Source organism: Trichomycterus rosablanca, chromosome 7, assembly GCF_030014385.1.
Source record: "Trichomycterus rosablanca isolate fTriRos1 chromosome 7, fTriRos1.hap1, whole genome shotgun sequence".
Taxonomy (NCBI): Eukaryota; Metazoa; Chordata; class Actinopteri; order Siluriformes; family Trichomycteridae; genus Trichomycterus; species Trichomycterus rosablanca.
In genome coordinates, this window is record NC_085994.1 from 41171701 (window position 1) to 41189200 (window position 17500).

General features: G+C 39.3%; 1 protein-coding gene across 1 annotated transcript in view; it reads right to left on the bottom strand.

Moving 5' to 3' along the window:
• The window catches only part of xpr1a (xenotropic and polytropic retrovirus receptor 1a), a 47702-nt gene extending 32639 nt beyond the window's left edge, over nt 1–15063 (bottom strand). The window contains exons 1-2 of the mRNA XM_062999478.1: nt 14881–15063; nt 9078–9129 (exon numbers count right to left, since the gene is read on the bottom strand). Of these exons, the coding sequence (XP_062855548.1) occupies nt 9078–9129; nt 14881–14949 (121 nt within the window). The 5' untranslated portion in view covers nt 14950–15063. The remainder of the gene's footprint in view (nt 1–9077; nt 9130–14880) is intronic.
• Between the last annotated feature and the right edge of the window lie 2437 nt (nt 15064–17500).

Here is a 17500-nt window from a genome sequence, read left to right on the forward strand (position 1 = left end):
AATAATAATAATATATTATTAATAATAATAATAATAATAATAATAATAATAATAAATAAATAAAATAATAACAATAAATATAAATAAAAAATAAAAATAATAATATTGATAACAATCTTAAGAATAACAGTAATAATCTCTCTCTCTCTCTCCCCGGGGTGTACTCAGTACCATCTGTACCATCTGCTGACGTGTTGTTATAGGACTAGAACCGATGTAACGACGTTCTCGCTTTAATCAGATCTACGATTCTAAAATAATCAGGAATTTATCATCATCAGAAATGATAAGTGTAAATTATTCATTTATTATTTACATCCTAATTTACTGGATATTTTCTGAGAGCGATGCAGCACCGAGAATTAAAACCTGTTTAAAAACATCCTGCAGTCGCTCTGAAAACCGGCACCGATTCCACAAGCAGGTGCTGGGTGTCACACTGCTCCAGGGTCCAGTGGAGCGGGTTCAATCCCAGCATCAGGGCACTGACTCCAATTTCAGTGTGTGTTTTACAAAAGGGCCCTCAGGGGCCGCAGCGGTATAAAACACACCAGCTTATCACCCTAGCTGAGATATTAGGCAATCAGCTGCTTGGATGATACGATGCAAGCAATTAAGGTAGATATTGTAGATATGAAGTATATATAATGTACTGCTTATATTCATTCATTCATTCACTCACTCACTCATTTACTTACTTATTCATTCTCTCACTCATTCATTCAATTATTCATTCATTCACTCACTCACACCCCAGACAGGTCACCACTTCATGAAAGGGCAGATACACACACACACACACACACACACACACACACACTTTCTAGTAGCAATTTCTAGTGGCTCCAGTTATCCTGACTGCAGCTCTTTGTACTGTGGGAGGAAACCGGAGCGCCTGGAGGGAACCCACACAGACGCAGTGAGAACATACAAAACTCCACACAGGGTGGGGTATCAAACCCAGGTCCTTCTTTACATTTTTAGCATTTAGCAGACGCTTTAATTCAAAGCGACGTAAAATTTATGAATGAACACGATTAAGGGTCTCGCTCAGGGACCCAACCGTGGCAACTTGGTGGTGGGGCTTGAACCGGCAACCTTCTGATTAACTAGTCCAGTACCTTAACCACTGAGCTATCACTTTTGCAACTTTCATAAATGATAAATATATATAACATAAATAAGTGCAGACTGCAGTGGGTCCGTGTGGGATTCTTCCACCCCCATAATAAATGTATTGAGACTGTTATTGCAGGAATATTTCAGCTCTTTATTTTATTTATTTAATTTAATAACAGACGTGTGAAGCTCCGATTATTAATAATTAATCACTTCATACAACAGAGGAGGAAGAAACATAAATAAATCAGCTTCACTCGGGGCTCCAGACCAGATTCAGGATTTATTATTTTTATTATCTATTTTTTATTTTGTGGATTTGTAGCTGTTATGTGTCGCTCTTTCATGCTCCTGCACTGGGAAATATATATACATATATATATATATATATATATACCAATCAGCCATAACATTAAAACCACCTCCTTGTTTCTACACTCACTGTCCATTTTATCAGCTCCACTTACCATATAGAAGCACTTTATAGTTCTACAATTACTGACTGTAGTCCATCTGTTTCTCCACATGCTTTGTTACCCCCTTTCATGCTGTTCTTCAATGGTCAGGACCCCCACAGGACCACCACAGAGCAGCTATTATTTAGGTGGTGGATCATTCTCAGCACTGCAGTGACACTGACATGGTGGTGGTGTGTTAGTGTGTGTTGTGCTGGTATGAGTGGATCAGACACAGCAGCGCTCCTGGAGTTTTTAAACACCTCACTGTCACTGCTGGACTGAGAATAGTCCACCAACCAAAAATATCCAGCCAACAGCGCCCCGTGGGCAGCGTCCTGTGACCACTGATGAAGGTCTAGAAGACGAGCGACTCAAACAGCAGCAATAGATGAGCGATCGTCTCTGACTTTACATCTACAAGGTGGACCGACTAGGTAGGAGTGTCTAATAGAGTGGACAGTGAGTGGACACGGTGTTTAAAAACTCCAGCAGCGCTGCTGTGTCTGATCCACTCGTACCAGCACAACACACACTAACACACCACCACCATGTCAGTGTCACTGCAGTGCTGAGAATGATCCACCACCTAAATAATAGCTGCTCTGTGGTGGTCCTGTGGGGGTCCTGACCATTGAAGAACAGCATGAAAGGGGGTAACAAAGCATGTGGAGAAACAGATGGACTACAGTCAGTAATTGTAGAACTATAAAGTGCTTCTATATGGTAAGTGGAGCTGATAAAATGGACAGTGAGTGTAAAAACAAGGAGGTGGTTTTAATGTTATGGCTGATCAGTGTATATACAGTGCCTTGCAAAAGTATTCAGCCCCCTTGAACTTTTCAACCTTTTGCCACATTTCAGGCTTTAAACATAAAGATATGAAATTGTAATTTTTTGTGAAGAATCAATAACAAGTGCGACACAATCGTGAAGTGGAACGAAATTTATTGGATATTTTAAACTTTTTTTAGAAATAAAAACCTGAAAAGTGGGGCGTGCAATATTATTCAGCCCCTTTACTTTCAGTGCAGCAAACTCACTCCAGAAGTTCAGTGAGGATCTCTGAATGATCCAATGTTGACCTAAATGACTGATGGTGATAAATAGAATCCACCTGTGTGTAATCAAGTCTCCGTATAAATGCACCTGCTCTGTGATAGTCTCAGAGTTCTGTTTAAAGCGCAGAGAGCATCATGAAGACCAAGGAACACACCAGGCAGGTCCGAGATACTGTTGTGGAGAAGTTTAAAGCCGAATTTGGATACAAAAAGATTTCCCAAGCTTTAAACATCTCAAGGAGCACTGTGCAAGCGATCATATTGAAATGAAGGGAGTATCAGACCACTGCAAATCTACCAAGACCCGGCCGTCCCTCTAAACTTTCAGCTCAAACAAGGAGAAGACTGATCAGAGATGCAGCCAAGAGGCCCATGATCACTCTGAATGAACTGCAGAGATCTACAGCTGAGGTGGGAGACTCTGTCCATAGGACAACAATCAGTCGTACACTGCACAAATCTGGCCTTTATGGAAGAGTGGCAAGAAGAAAGCCATTTCTCAAAGATATCTATAAAAAGTCACCTGGGAGACACACCAAGCATGTGGAAGAAGGTGCTCTGGTCAGATGAAACCAAAATCGAACTTTTTGGCCACAACGCAAAACGTTATGTTTGGCATAAAAGCAACACAGCTCATCACCCTGAACACACCATCCCCACTGTCAAACATGGTGGTGGCAGCATCATGGTTTGGGCCTGCTTTTCTTCAGCAGGGACAGGGAAGATGGTTAAAATTGATGGGAAGATGGATGGAGCCAAATACAGGACCATTCTGGAAGAAAACCTGTTGCAGTCTGCAAAAGACCTGAGACTGGGACGGTGATTTACCTTCCAACAAGACAATGATCCAAAACATAAAGCAAAATCTACAATGGAATGGTTCACAAATAAACGTATCCAGGTGTTAGAATGGCCAAGTCAAAGTCCAGACCTGAATCCCATCGAGAATCTGTGGAAAGAGCTGAAAACTGTTCACAAACGCTCTCCATCCAACCTCACTGAGCTCGAGCTGTTTTGCAAGGAAGAATGGGCAAAAATTTCAGTATCTCGATGTGCAAAACTGATAGAGACATACCCCAAGCGACTTGCAGCTGTAATCGCAACAAAAGGTGGCGCTACAAAGTATTAACGCAAGGGGGCTGAATAATATTGCACGCCCCACTTTTCAGTTTTTTATTTCTAAAAAAAGTTTAAAATATCCAATAAATTTCGTTCCACTTCACGATTGTGTCCCACTTGTTGTTGATTCTTCACAAAAAATTACAATTTCATATCTTTATGTTTAAAGCCTGAAATGTGGCAAAAGGTTGAAAAGTTCAAGGGGGCTGAATACTTTTGCAAGGCACTGTATACAGTGTATCACAAAAGTAAGTACACCCCTCACATTTCTGCAAATATTTTATTATATCTTTTCATGGGACAACACTATAGAAATAAAACTTGGATATAACTTAGAGTAGTCAGTGTACAACTTGTATAGCAGTGTAGATTTACTGTCTTCTGAAAATAACTCAACACACAGCCATTAATGTCTAAATAGCTGCAACATAAGTGAGTACACCCCACAGTGAACATGTCCAAATTGTGCCCAAAGTGTCAATATTTTTTGTGACCACCATTATTATCCAGCACTGCCTTAACCCTGCTGGGCATGGAATTCACCAGAGCTGCACAGGTTGCTACTGGAATCCTCTTCCACTCCTCCATGATGACATCACAGAGCTGGTGGATGTTAGACACCTTGAACTCCTCCACCTTCCACTTGAGGATGCGCCACAGGTGCTCAATTGGGTTTAGTCCATCACCTTTACCTTCAGCTTCCTCAGCAAGGCAGTTGTCATCTTGGAGGTTGTGTTTGGGGTCGTTATCCTGTTGGAAACCTGCCATGAGGCCCAGTTTTCGAAGGGAGGGGATCATGCTCTGTTTCAGAATGTCACAGTACATGTTGGAATTCATGTTTCCCTCAATGAACTGCAGCTCCCCAGTGCCAGCAACACTCCAAGCCCAAGACCATGATGCTACCACCACCATGCTTGACTGTAGGCAAGATACAGTTGTCTTGGTACTTCTCACCAGGGCGCCGCCACACATGCTGGACACCATCTGAGCCAAACAAGTTTATCTTGGTCTCGTCAGACCACAGGGCATTCCAGTAATCCATGTTCTTGGACTGCTTGTCTTCAGCAAACTGTTTGCTGGCTTTCTTGTGCGTCAGCTTCCTTCTGGGATGACGACCATGCAGACCGAGTTGATGCAGTGTGCGGCGTATGGTCTGAGCACTGACAGGCTGACCTCCCACGTCTTCAACCTCTGCAGCAATGCTGGCAGCACTCATGTGTCTATTTTTTAAAGCCGACCTCTGGATATGACGCCGAACACGTGGACTCGACTTCTTTGGTCGACCCTGGCGAAGCCTGTTCCGAGTGGAACCTGTCCTGGAAAACCGCTGTATGACCTTGGCCACCATGCTGTAGCTCAGTTTCAGGGTGTTAGCAATCTTCTTATAGCCCAGGCCATCTTTGTGGAGAGCAACAATTCTATTTCTCACATCCTCAGAGAGTTCTTTGCCATGAGGTGCCATGTTGAATATCCAGTGGCCAGTATGAGAGAATTGTACCCAAAACACCAAATTTAACAGCCCTGCTCCCCATTTACACCTGGGACCTTGACACATGACACCAGGGAGGGACAACGACACATTTGGGCACAATTTGGACATGTTCACTGTGGGGTGTACTCACTTATGTTGCAGCTATTTAGACATTAATGGCTGTGTGTTGAGTTATTTTCAGAAGACAGTAAATCTACACTGCTATACAAGCTGTACACTGACTACTCTAAGTTATATCCAAGTTTCATGTCTATAGTGTTGTCCCATGAAAAGATATAATGAAATATTTGCAGAAATGTGAGGGGTGTACTCACTTTTGTGATACACTGTATATATTATGTATTAAATAGATAAATAAATGATAATAATATGGAACATTAACCAGCGCTGACTCCGCCCGTTTCTGTCTCAGTAACCAATCACTGTCAATGTCAACATGGTGTGTTCCCACAGCCCGAGGCTACACCAAAACCCAGGAGACCCCACACACACACACACACACACACACACACACACACACACACACACACACACACACCCCAGGAGGTTCGACTCAATTTCATGCCCACCTGCCACGTCCTCACACTGGCGCCGTGTTCGTTACCCCCAGCGAAGAAGAAATAAATAATAAAACCTGTGTGTGATGATTAGAATTAAGGGTCGGACGAGGGAAGTGGGTCGAGGTGACTTCATGGAACATTTGTCTCATATCCAGGGCGCAGTCGGGTTAATCGTGTGTGTTTTCCGTTTCGTGTTCATGGTTAACCAGCTTAGACGGAACTGAGTCTCAAAGCAACGAGAACGTGGATCAGCTTATCTCCTCATCCATCCATCCATCCATCAATCAGTTTATCTCCCCATCCATCCATCCATCAGTTTATCTCCCCATCCATCCATCCATCAGTTTATCTCCTCATCCATCCATCCATCCATCAGTTAATCCATCCATCCATCCATCCGTTTATCTCCTCATCCATCCATCAGTTTATCTCCTCATCCATCCATCAGTTTATCTCCTCATCCATCCATCCATCCATCCATCCATCAGTTTATCTCCTCATCCATCCATCCATCAGTTTATCTCCTCATCCATCCATCACTTTATCTCCTCATCCATCCATCCATCCATCAGTTTATCTCCTCATCCATCCATCCATCCATCACTTTATCTCCTCATCCATCCATCCATCCATCCATCACTTTATCTCCTCATCCATCCATCCATCAGTTAATCCATCCATCCATCCATCACTTTATCTCCTCATCCATCCATCCATCCATCCATCCATCAGTTTATCTCCTCATCCATCCATCCATCAGTTAATCCATCCATCCATCCATCCGTTTATCTCCTCATCCATCCATCACTTTATCTCCTCATCCATCCATCCATCCATCCGTTTATCTCCTCATCCATCCATCACTTTATCTCCTCATCCATCCATCCATCCATCCATCAGTTTATCTCCTCATCCATCCATCCATCCATCAGTTAATCCATCCATCCATCCGTTTATCTCCTCCTCATCCATCCATCCATCACTATTTAATCCATTTCATTCCTCTCGGCTTCTGTCTTTATTAGCCTCACACAGAGGAAGTGGGTTACTGGGTGTATAAATGACCTTCAGACCTGAAATCCACCCACCCACACACACACACATACCCACACACCCACACACACACACACACACACATTTAGTCTTTTCCTGTACTTCTCCCACACACACACACCGTCCACACACACACACCATCCACACACACACACACACACCATCCACACACACACACACACACACACACACACACACACACACACACTGAAAGCACTCAGCCTGGATGTAATTGACAGATGAATAATGGATGCTGAAGAATCCTCCAGCAGTCTGTCTCAGCGTCTGACTGCTGCTGTGTAGAGCTACACACACACACACACACGCACACACGCACACACACACACACACACACACACACACATAAACACACACACATAAACACACACACACACACTCACTCTTGTACCCTGAGGTCCGAATGTGTGATACATTTTTATGAATCCACACAGTAAGTGTGTGTGTTGCTAAATTTAGGACCTGTAAGTGTGTGTATATTGGGGGGGGGCGGAGGTACCCATAAATTATGCAGCAGGTTAGGGCGGCACAAAGGTGGTAAACCCCAGACCCCAGCCTACACACACACACACACACACACGTTTGAACCCTAAGGTCTGAGTGTGTTGAGTATCAGTCTAAATGACTCAACACACAGTGAGTGTTACTGAACAGGGGATCTGTGTACATGCTCCGGGAGCCTTTCCAGGCGAGTGGAGACTGTTGTGGCTGTAAAGATGGCCAATTCTAGGTCTACATCCTCACTTTTTGGTAAATTCATGTTTTCCCATTTAATTTGGTCATTTCCAGTTCCATCCTGCACGTCCTCCATCAATCCTTCCATCCATCCCTTTATCTCCTCATCCATCCATCCATCACTTTATCTCCTTATCCATCCATCCATCCATCCATCCATCACTTTATCTCCTCATCCATCCATCCATCACTTTATCTCCTCATCCATCCATCCATCACTTTATCTCCTCATCCATCCATCCATCCCTTTATCTCCTCATCCATCCATCCATCACTTTATCTCCTTATCCATCCATCCATCCATCCATCCATCACTTTATCTCCTCATCCATCCATCCATCACTTTATCTCCTCATCCATCCATCCATCACTTTATCTCCTCATCCATCCATCCATCACTTTATCTCCTCATCCATCCATCACTTTATCTCCTCATCCATCCATCATTTTATCTCCTCATCCATCCATCCATCACTTTATCTCCTCATCCATCCATCACTTTATCTGCTCATCCATCCATCCATCACTTTATCTCCTCATCCATCCATCACTTTATCTCCTCATCCATCCATCACTTTATCTCCTCATCCATCCATCCGTCCGTTTATCTCCTCATCCATCCATCACTTTATCTCCTCATCCATCCATCCATCACTTTATCTCCTCATCCATCCATCCATCACTTTATCTCCTCATCCATCCATCCGTCCGTTTATCTCCTTATCCATCTATCCATCGCACTGAGGACCGGACGAGAGGCATGAAGGAATGAATTCACCCCCCTCGCCACTGACAGAAACATAAATAAAACATCACACGTCTGAGAGGAACTGGTTTGTGTCCAACTGGGATTCGGCCGGAGGCAAAATTTATTCTCCAGCTCTTCTACAGGAACCCACTTCATCACAATAAAACTCGATTAAAAGACCGAGGAAAATTTCATTTACACTTTTATTACGCTGGACCGACTACACACCGGATCAGACCTGAGATCATTTTTCTTCTTAAATTCTCCCCCCAATTTGGTCGTATCCAATTCCCTGATCGTATTTCACCTCCCTACTGCTGCAGACCTCCAGTTCTGACTTTCACACGCCCCCTCCGACACGCGTGCAGTACCGACCGCTTCCTTTCACGAGCACCGGGCGGGTTCATGTGGAGATCCATATCATGCACGGAGAGTCACGCTCCGATCTCCGTTATCCCCCGTCTCATTGTGCTGTGCAGCGCCTTCGATCAGCCAGCAGAGGTCAGAATTGCAGCCCTCCCTCCCTCGGATGAGACCATTATTCCATATACCATCTTTCTCCCCTTTTTTGGCAACTGACCCCGTTTAACGAGCTCAAAGAGTTCCCGACCACACCGTTTCAGGGCATGTGTGTGTGTGGTGTGTGTGTGTGTGGTGTGTGTGTGTGTGTGCATGTGTGGTGTGTGTGTATGTTTAGTACTCCTGTACGGTTCTTACCTTCTATAGATGGAGCCTGATCCTGTGCTGCATACAGCATCTCCTTAAAGGCCTACAACATAAAACACACACAATTATCAATCTACACACACACACACACACACACACACACACTCATGACATTCATGAGAAACCATCATAGTAGTGTAATAAATACATGAGCTCGGGAGCACTTCAGAAAACCGTCGTCACTTAACACAGGCCGCCGCTGCAACAGGAAACTCAACCTGAACCTCTAATGCATCAAAACTAAATCAACTTAATATAATTATTAAAAATGGTGCCAATCTGGTCCCACTGTGGTTTACAAGATGTAACGTAAATCCTCCACCAGGGGGCGCTCGTGTACAAGTTCACTTCGTGTTTATGTACCTGTTCAAATTTGTTATTTACTTATTATTATTTTTCTCTGTGACCCTTTTTTGGCTCGCGACTCTTGGGTGAATCACCTCAGAGTTCTCTGGGTCTGAGATCATCTCAGATGGACCGAAATACAGTGGACGCATGTGCTGTGGAGTTCACGGTCCAGCTATACCAAAGATAAAAGGACCATCCGGACTGTTATTAGCGAAAGATGCTACAGCCAACATCTGGCATGGTGTGGAAGGGCATCAGTGCCCACAAAACGAGTGACCTGCATGTGTGTGAAGGTACTTCTAACGTGGAGGCGTATTTCAGGATTCATTGTGTACACGCTACAACAGCGGGGTTTGGTTGACACAGAGTGCGTGTGCTTGACCGGCCTGCCTGCAGTCCAGATCTGTCTCTAACTGAGAATGTACGGCGCAGCATGAAGAGGAGAATCAGGCGACCGCGACCGTTAATAGGACAGGTGATGGAACACGGGGATAAACACGCCCCCGTCCCAACTTTTCTGGAAATGAGGATTTTATTATAATTCTTCAAACTGTCTTTTATTAATTTAGGTTTTTTAATGGTCGTTCAAAAGTATGTGGACACCCCACGCTTCGGATTAGCCACGAGGTTTAGCTTTAGTCCCGAACAAAGGAAGAACAGATTCATCATAACGCCTGCTTTCATTTCCCATCATCCTTTGCTGTGTGTAACCTTGAAGGTAATTGAAAAGGAAGCGGCTATGACGGAGGTAATTGTGCGTGTGAGCGAGGCTGTTCTACACGGTTACTCGCTCCTGGATTTATGGAGCTGTAGATCCACCTCCCTGTAGATGATTTAATCAGCTGTGTGATAATAAAGCTCTGTGTAGAGCGAATCAATCCACCTTCTGCACGTCAGTAATGTCACATCAGTGAGTGATCACAGACACACACAGACAAACACAGACACACACACAAATACACAGACACACACAGACACACACACACACACACACACACACACACACACTCAGACACACACAGAAACACTCAGACACACACACACAGACACACACACACACACTCAGACACACACAGAAACACTCAGACACACACACACACACACACACACAGACACACACAGATACACACAAATACACAGACACACAAATACACACACACACACACACACACACACTCAGACACACACACACACACACACACACACAGACACACACAGATACACACAAATACACAGACACACAAATACACACACACACACACACACACACACACACACTCAGACACACACACACACACACACACACACACACTCAGATGCGTCTCTGTGCTCTAATGATGATTTAATCTGATGTTCTGAGGAATGAAACCCTGAGAGTCCAAATCAGTCACAGACGGGTTAAAACATCAAAGTAGTTAATTATTACATGATTTATTTAATGTTATTATTATTAAATATTATATTATTATGTTAGTACGTTATATCATTATTACATATTACATAATTACATCATTATTACACTGTTATTATTATTGTTATTATTTTTATTAAGTCTTTACTTTTACATTATTACATTATTACATTATTACTACATTAATTTTATGTTATTATTACATTATTATTACATTTTATTACGTTACTATCAGGTTATTATTATGTTATTATAATGTTATTATAAGGTTATTATTGTATTATATTATTAGATCACATTATATTATTATATTTCATTATCATTGTTATTCAGTATATCATTATTATGATGTCGATATTATTAAGTTATTGTTACATTATTATAATGTTATTATTGCGTTACTATCCGGTTATTATAATGTTATTATTACGTTATCATGAGGTTATTTCTACGTTCCTCAGCGCTGTGTCGTGGGCTGAATGATTTGAACACTGATTCCTCCTCTAAAGCTTCATTCTGCTACTCTGATTAAAATGTATGGAGACCCTCACACACACACACACACACACACACACACACACACACACACACACACTCACACACACACACACACACACACACACACTCACACACACACACACACACACACACACACACACACACACACACTCACACACACTCACACACACACACACACACACACACACACACACACTCACACACACACACACACACACACACACACACACACACACACACACACACACACACTCACACACACACACACACACACACACACACTCACACACACACACACACACACACACACACACACACACACACACTCACACACACTCCCCCCTTCACATTCACCCACTGGGACTACATCTGCTCTCAACCTGTTTCATCCTATGGATCCTGCCAAGTCCTAAACAATACACACACACACACACCCACACACACTAACACCCTCGCTCTCTCAGATACACACTTAAACATACACTGTAATGAAAGGATGAGTCTCTGTATCAGGTGCTTTTGGGTTTTTTCTCTGGCTCAGGAAGAGTAAATCCTAAACCTGAAGGAACCTACTGCAGCTAAAGATCCACAAAGATCAAGTGTAACGGAGAAATAAAACAGTGGCCAAAATAACGGAAACAGAGCAACAAATGAAAAGACACAAAAACATTTACAGCCGTGACGGAGAAACCGGATAGAACAGGGACAGAGCAGAACAAAGAAAAGAAAGAGAAACCAGAACATGCTGGGGACGGCAATCAACTAGCAACATCCCACCAACTGCCACAGCTCCTGCCCAGCGTGGGTCCAAATGAGGGGCCGTCACACCCCCTCTGAGACAGCTCCACATAATTCCATATAATACAGTCATAAAACTATTAAAAAACCTTTCATACTTTTATATTCAATAAAGCGTTTCTGATTTTAATCACATGTCACATGTCTCGTGTAGCTCCTCCGGGGGACGTTTAGGTACCAGCAGGTTCCTCGTTACACATTTTAAGTGCTGATGCAGACAAAAGGAGGAACGCTTCGAGAGGTGGATGGTGATCGAGTACGTACAAAATATACGTACATAAAATATTTCATCTATTTACAGCATGTGTCTACATCGTGATTTCTAAACTAACACAGACATGCAGGAGATAAACGAACTGGTGAGGTCAGCATCGCTCTACCAGGTTACCCACATCACTACCTCAGCTAAACGGCATGATTTATAAACACTGAGTGTAAGTGTGTGTGTGTGTGTGTGTGTGTGTGTGTGTGTGTGTGTGTGTGTGTGTGTGTGTGTGTGTGTGTGAGTGCGCGTTTATCCCTCAACTGTCACTCTGAATGAATCCACAGATCCATACAAAGAGCCACGACTCAAACTGATCGACCTGATAATCAATAAATCAATACGCTCACATCAAAGGGGTTAATTAATAAATAAATTCACATGAAGCCAAAAAATCAGCTATAAAAGTTATAATAACACCTGTAATTTTATATAAATACATCATTATTTATTAATTATTATTTAATTAATTATTTCATGGTTTAGTTTTATTATTATATTTTATTATTATATTTTATTATATAATATTTTATTATATATTATTTAATTATTATATTTTATTATATATTATTTAATTATTATATTTTAATATATATTATTTTGTTATTATATTTTATTATTTATTATTTTATTATTATATTTTATAATATACTGTTTTATTATTATACTTTATTATATATTATTTTATTATTATGTACTATTTTATTATTATATATTTATTATTTTATATTTATATTATTATTTTATTTTATTATTATAATAAAATTATTTTTACAATTTTTAAAATTACATTAATAGAAATAATTAATTATTACACATTATTAATGTTAGATAATTATACCAGTTTTATTTAGTTTATAATGAATGTAAGTAAAATAATTCTTAGTACATTGCAAAAGAAAAATATTGAACATTACATTTAACTTAATTACATTAACATTACATTCAACTTTTAACTGAAAAGAATAAAAAATAAAAAATTATTAATACTAAATAATAAATCTACGACTACTATTATTATTAATTCATACAAATGAATATTGTCATTATTATTAATATTAATAATATAGTCATTATTCTTAATCATTTTATTATTATTAATATATTTTATTAGTATTATTACGTGTACAGACGGTGTGTTGCAGGTTGAGCTGAGAAGCCTCGAGCATTTTTCTTTGTTCATAATTCATAAAGCAGCAGAAAGACAGAAAAACACGGTACATTATTAAAATACACAAAAATAACAAAGCAAAACTAACAGATAAAAAAACACACAGAGGATAATTCTATTAAAATAAAATAATAAACTAAAATGTAAATGAAATCTTGTGTGTGAGAGTTTAACCCTGTACGTCTCTTTTCTTTGTGTGTGTTTTATCCCCCGGTGAATAAAAGAACAGAAATAAATAAATAATAATGATGATTTTACTGAGGGAGCATGAACACACTTAACGATTCATTCTGTACATTTAAATAAAATAACAGGCAACAGTGTGTGTGAGAGTGTGTGTGTGTGTGTGTGTGTGTGTGTGTGTGTGTGTGTGTGTGTGTGTGTGTACGTTAAGGCTATTCATTTAAAACAGATTCTTTATGATCAGAATATTGTTGATCCCAGTGGATTTATAATAAAATAATCACACAAATATAAAGGATATATACTAACAAATGTGTCTTTGTCTGTATTTGGTTGTATATATATACGCCTGTCTGAATATATTTATTTTTTTGTTAATTATCAGTTTAAAGCAACAGAATTTGTCCTTTCTTTTATGTTGGAGATTTGAATTACAGCAAATCGTGTTAGGATATATTAAAATAATAAATTTAACATATTTTTTGGCAAATTTAGTAGTAGCATAAATGTAAACATGAGCAATGTATATATTTGTATAGAATAAATGTAGAATAAATAAATGTATATCATAAATGTATATAATAAATAATAAATGTATATAACAAATGAATATATAAATGCATATTATTTATACTTTATTTTTTATCAAATTCGTGGCCAAAAAAAATCTATGTAAAACATTAGAAATAAAAGGTATTTATTTATAAATGATGAAAGTTATTACTGTGTTATACATTATTTTAGGCATACAATCGTGTATAATTACACATTATAGTTATATAAAAATAAAGCTGTTATTGCTGTTTTCTTGGAGCTGAAGTTATTTTTAATATAAACAATAATGTGAGTGATGGAGACAGTAAACAGAGTAAAGTGTGTCTGTGTAAACATCAAACACACACACACACACACACACACTTTATACACCCTACACTAGGTCTCAGTACAGTACAGTACAGTACAGTAGAACCCAGGATTCTGTTGTGTCGTGGGTCGGAACACCTGTAGTGCGGGGTAACAGTGCGGATTGGGACACAGCCCCCCGCCGGCGGTCAGGCTGTGCTGTGCGTGTGTCCGGAGCGTGTGCAGTGATTGATCTCACCTCGTACTGAATGTACTGCTTCCTCCATTCCGGAGTGATGTGGGCCGACAGGTGCTCGGCGAACTTCATGGTGACCCGTTAAATGGAGCGAAATCAGCGCTGCGCGTCCCGGTACTAAATCCGCTCGGTTACAGAGCGCGCTGATCCATCGCTGCTGCGCCAAACTTTCATCTGACAGCGCAGTCCGAGAGCTCTGTCTGTCTGTCTCTCTCTCTCTCTCTGTTACACACACACACACACACACACACACACACACACACACACACACACTCCTTCACCATAAACACCGTCTGTGCGCGCATGCGTCATGCGCAAAGATGACCAGAGGCGCTAAACAGGTTCCATTTTACGCGCTTCAGTCGCCCTCATGCGGTGATATGGAACCCCTTCCAACCCTCCCCCCTTTTTCTTTGATCTGCTTTGATGTTTCTAACCTGACAACCACGCCCCTGACAACCCCATCGTTTCGGACTACGCCCCTCGTGGTCAGGTGGTCATTTTATGTATTTATTTATTAGGATTTTACCGTCATGTTTTACACACTTCGGTTCCATTCATGACTTCAACATTCATCAATTCACAAGTTTAACATTTTGCATCTCTGTGGTAGGAAACCGGAGTTCCCGGAGGAAACCCACGCAGACAGGGGGAGAACATGCTAACTCCACACAGAAAGAACCCGGACCGTCCCGCCTGGGGATCGAACCCAGGACCTTCTTGCTGTGAGGTGACAGTGCTACCCACCGAGCCACCGTGCCGCCCCTTAAATGACGGTTTTCTGTGGTAGCTTAGTGGTTAAGGTACTGGACTAGTAATCAGAAGGTTGGTTCAAGCCCCACCACTGTCAGGTTGCTGCTGTTGGGCCCTTGAGCAAGGCCCTTAAACCTCAATTGCTCAGACTGTATACTGGCACAGTACTGTAAGTTGCTTTGGATAAATGTCAAAATTGTAAATGTAAACTGCGTGTTCACAGTGTTGTTATAAATGTTGTCTAAGGTTATATATGGACCTTCCCACAAGTGTTGCTGCTGGTGCCCTTATTTACTATTTAATATTAAAATTATAGATAAAATAAAGGTCGTTTTTGTCTCTGTGTCCTTAATTCTGACTTGAAATCATCATTATTTAAATAACATTTTTATTACCAGGTATTTATGTTCCTACTCAACACTAATATGCATCATTTCTATAACAGCTTCCACACCTTTTCCACTGCAGGGTAAATTATAGATCTGATTTTATGATGATTTTATGATTTATTATATAAATCCAACTCAGATTTTCACCCAAACGCACCTTTTCTTTTAGCTTGTACCTGTTAACATTTAAATAATCTAACAGGACACTAATCCTAAATTAATAACTAAACAGTTTGGAGACTGTCAGTCATCGTTTGCTTTTTGCAGCATTGCAGTTCAATTTTGACGCGTTTCTCTTTTGTCAATCCGGTTCCTCTAATAGACTTTAAATTTTTTAATCCTACACACATTTTAATGAGATTCAAATCTGCAGATTTACTTTTATTGAAAACATTATTGAGTTTTATTTTGTTTCCTGTTGAGATTTCTGAGATAAAAATGATTTAGAAATATATGAAGAAATTCTGACCGGACTGAGAAACTGATTTGATGCTCTGGCGCCACCTTGTGGAATCTTTTACACACCGCACTAAAATCAAGGTGGCGAAATAACCAATAAAAATGAACCACCACAAAATCAAAATGAATAATAATAATTATTATTGTGTTTATTATAATTACTATTTGCACAAATTATTTAATGTTATTGTTTATGGTTATTATTATTATTATTATTATTATTATTAATTATAATTTAATTCATTATTACTATTTGTTTGTTTATTATCTTTATTATTTATTAGTAGTAGTAAAAATAATATTGTTTTTGTTGCTGTTTACAATAATAATAATTTTTTTATTATTTTCTGTATTATTATCATTCACTGCATAATAATAACAACAATAATAATATTATTAATAATAATAGTAATAATAACAATAATAATAGTAATATTAGATTAAAATAAGAACAACAATAATAATAATCAATTAATAATAATAACAATGTTAATAATAATAAAAATAATATTAATAATAACAATAATAATAGTAATAATAATAATATTAATAATAACAATAATAGCAGTAGTAGTAATAATAATATTATTAATAATAAATTAATAATAATAAATTAATAATAAAAAAAAAATAAAAAAATAAAAAAATAAAAATTAATAATAATAATAATAATAATAATAATTAATAATCTCCTTGCATATTTCCTATTACCTCACAAAAACATATAGTAACTGAAAAAGAAAGGAATAATGAATAAATAAATAAATAAATAAATAAATAAATAAATAAATGAATAAATAAATAAATAAATAAATAAATAAATAAATAAATAAATGAATGAATGAATGAATGAATGAATGAATGAATGAATGAAAAGTAAATCCACCATCATTATTCGGAACGATCTTTGTGCGGTTGTGGTTTCTTCCGTGCTTATTTTTCGACGCACTAAAAACGGTTCCATCTCAAACTGCTCATAATTCAAGATCAAGTGCACTACATACGTGGTTTTTATACTTGAT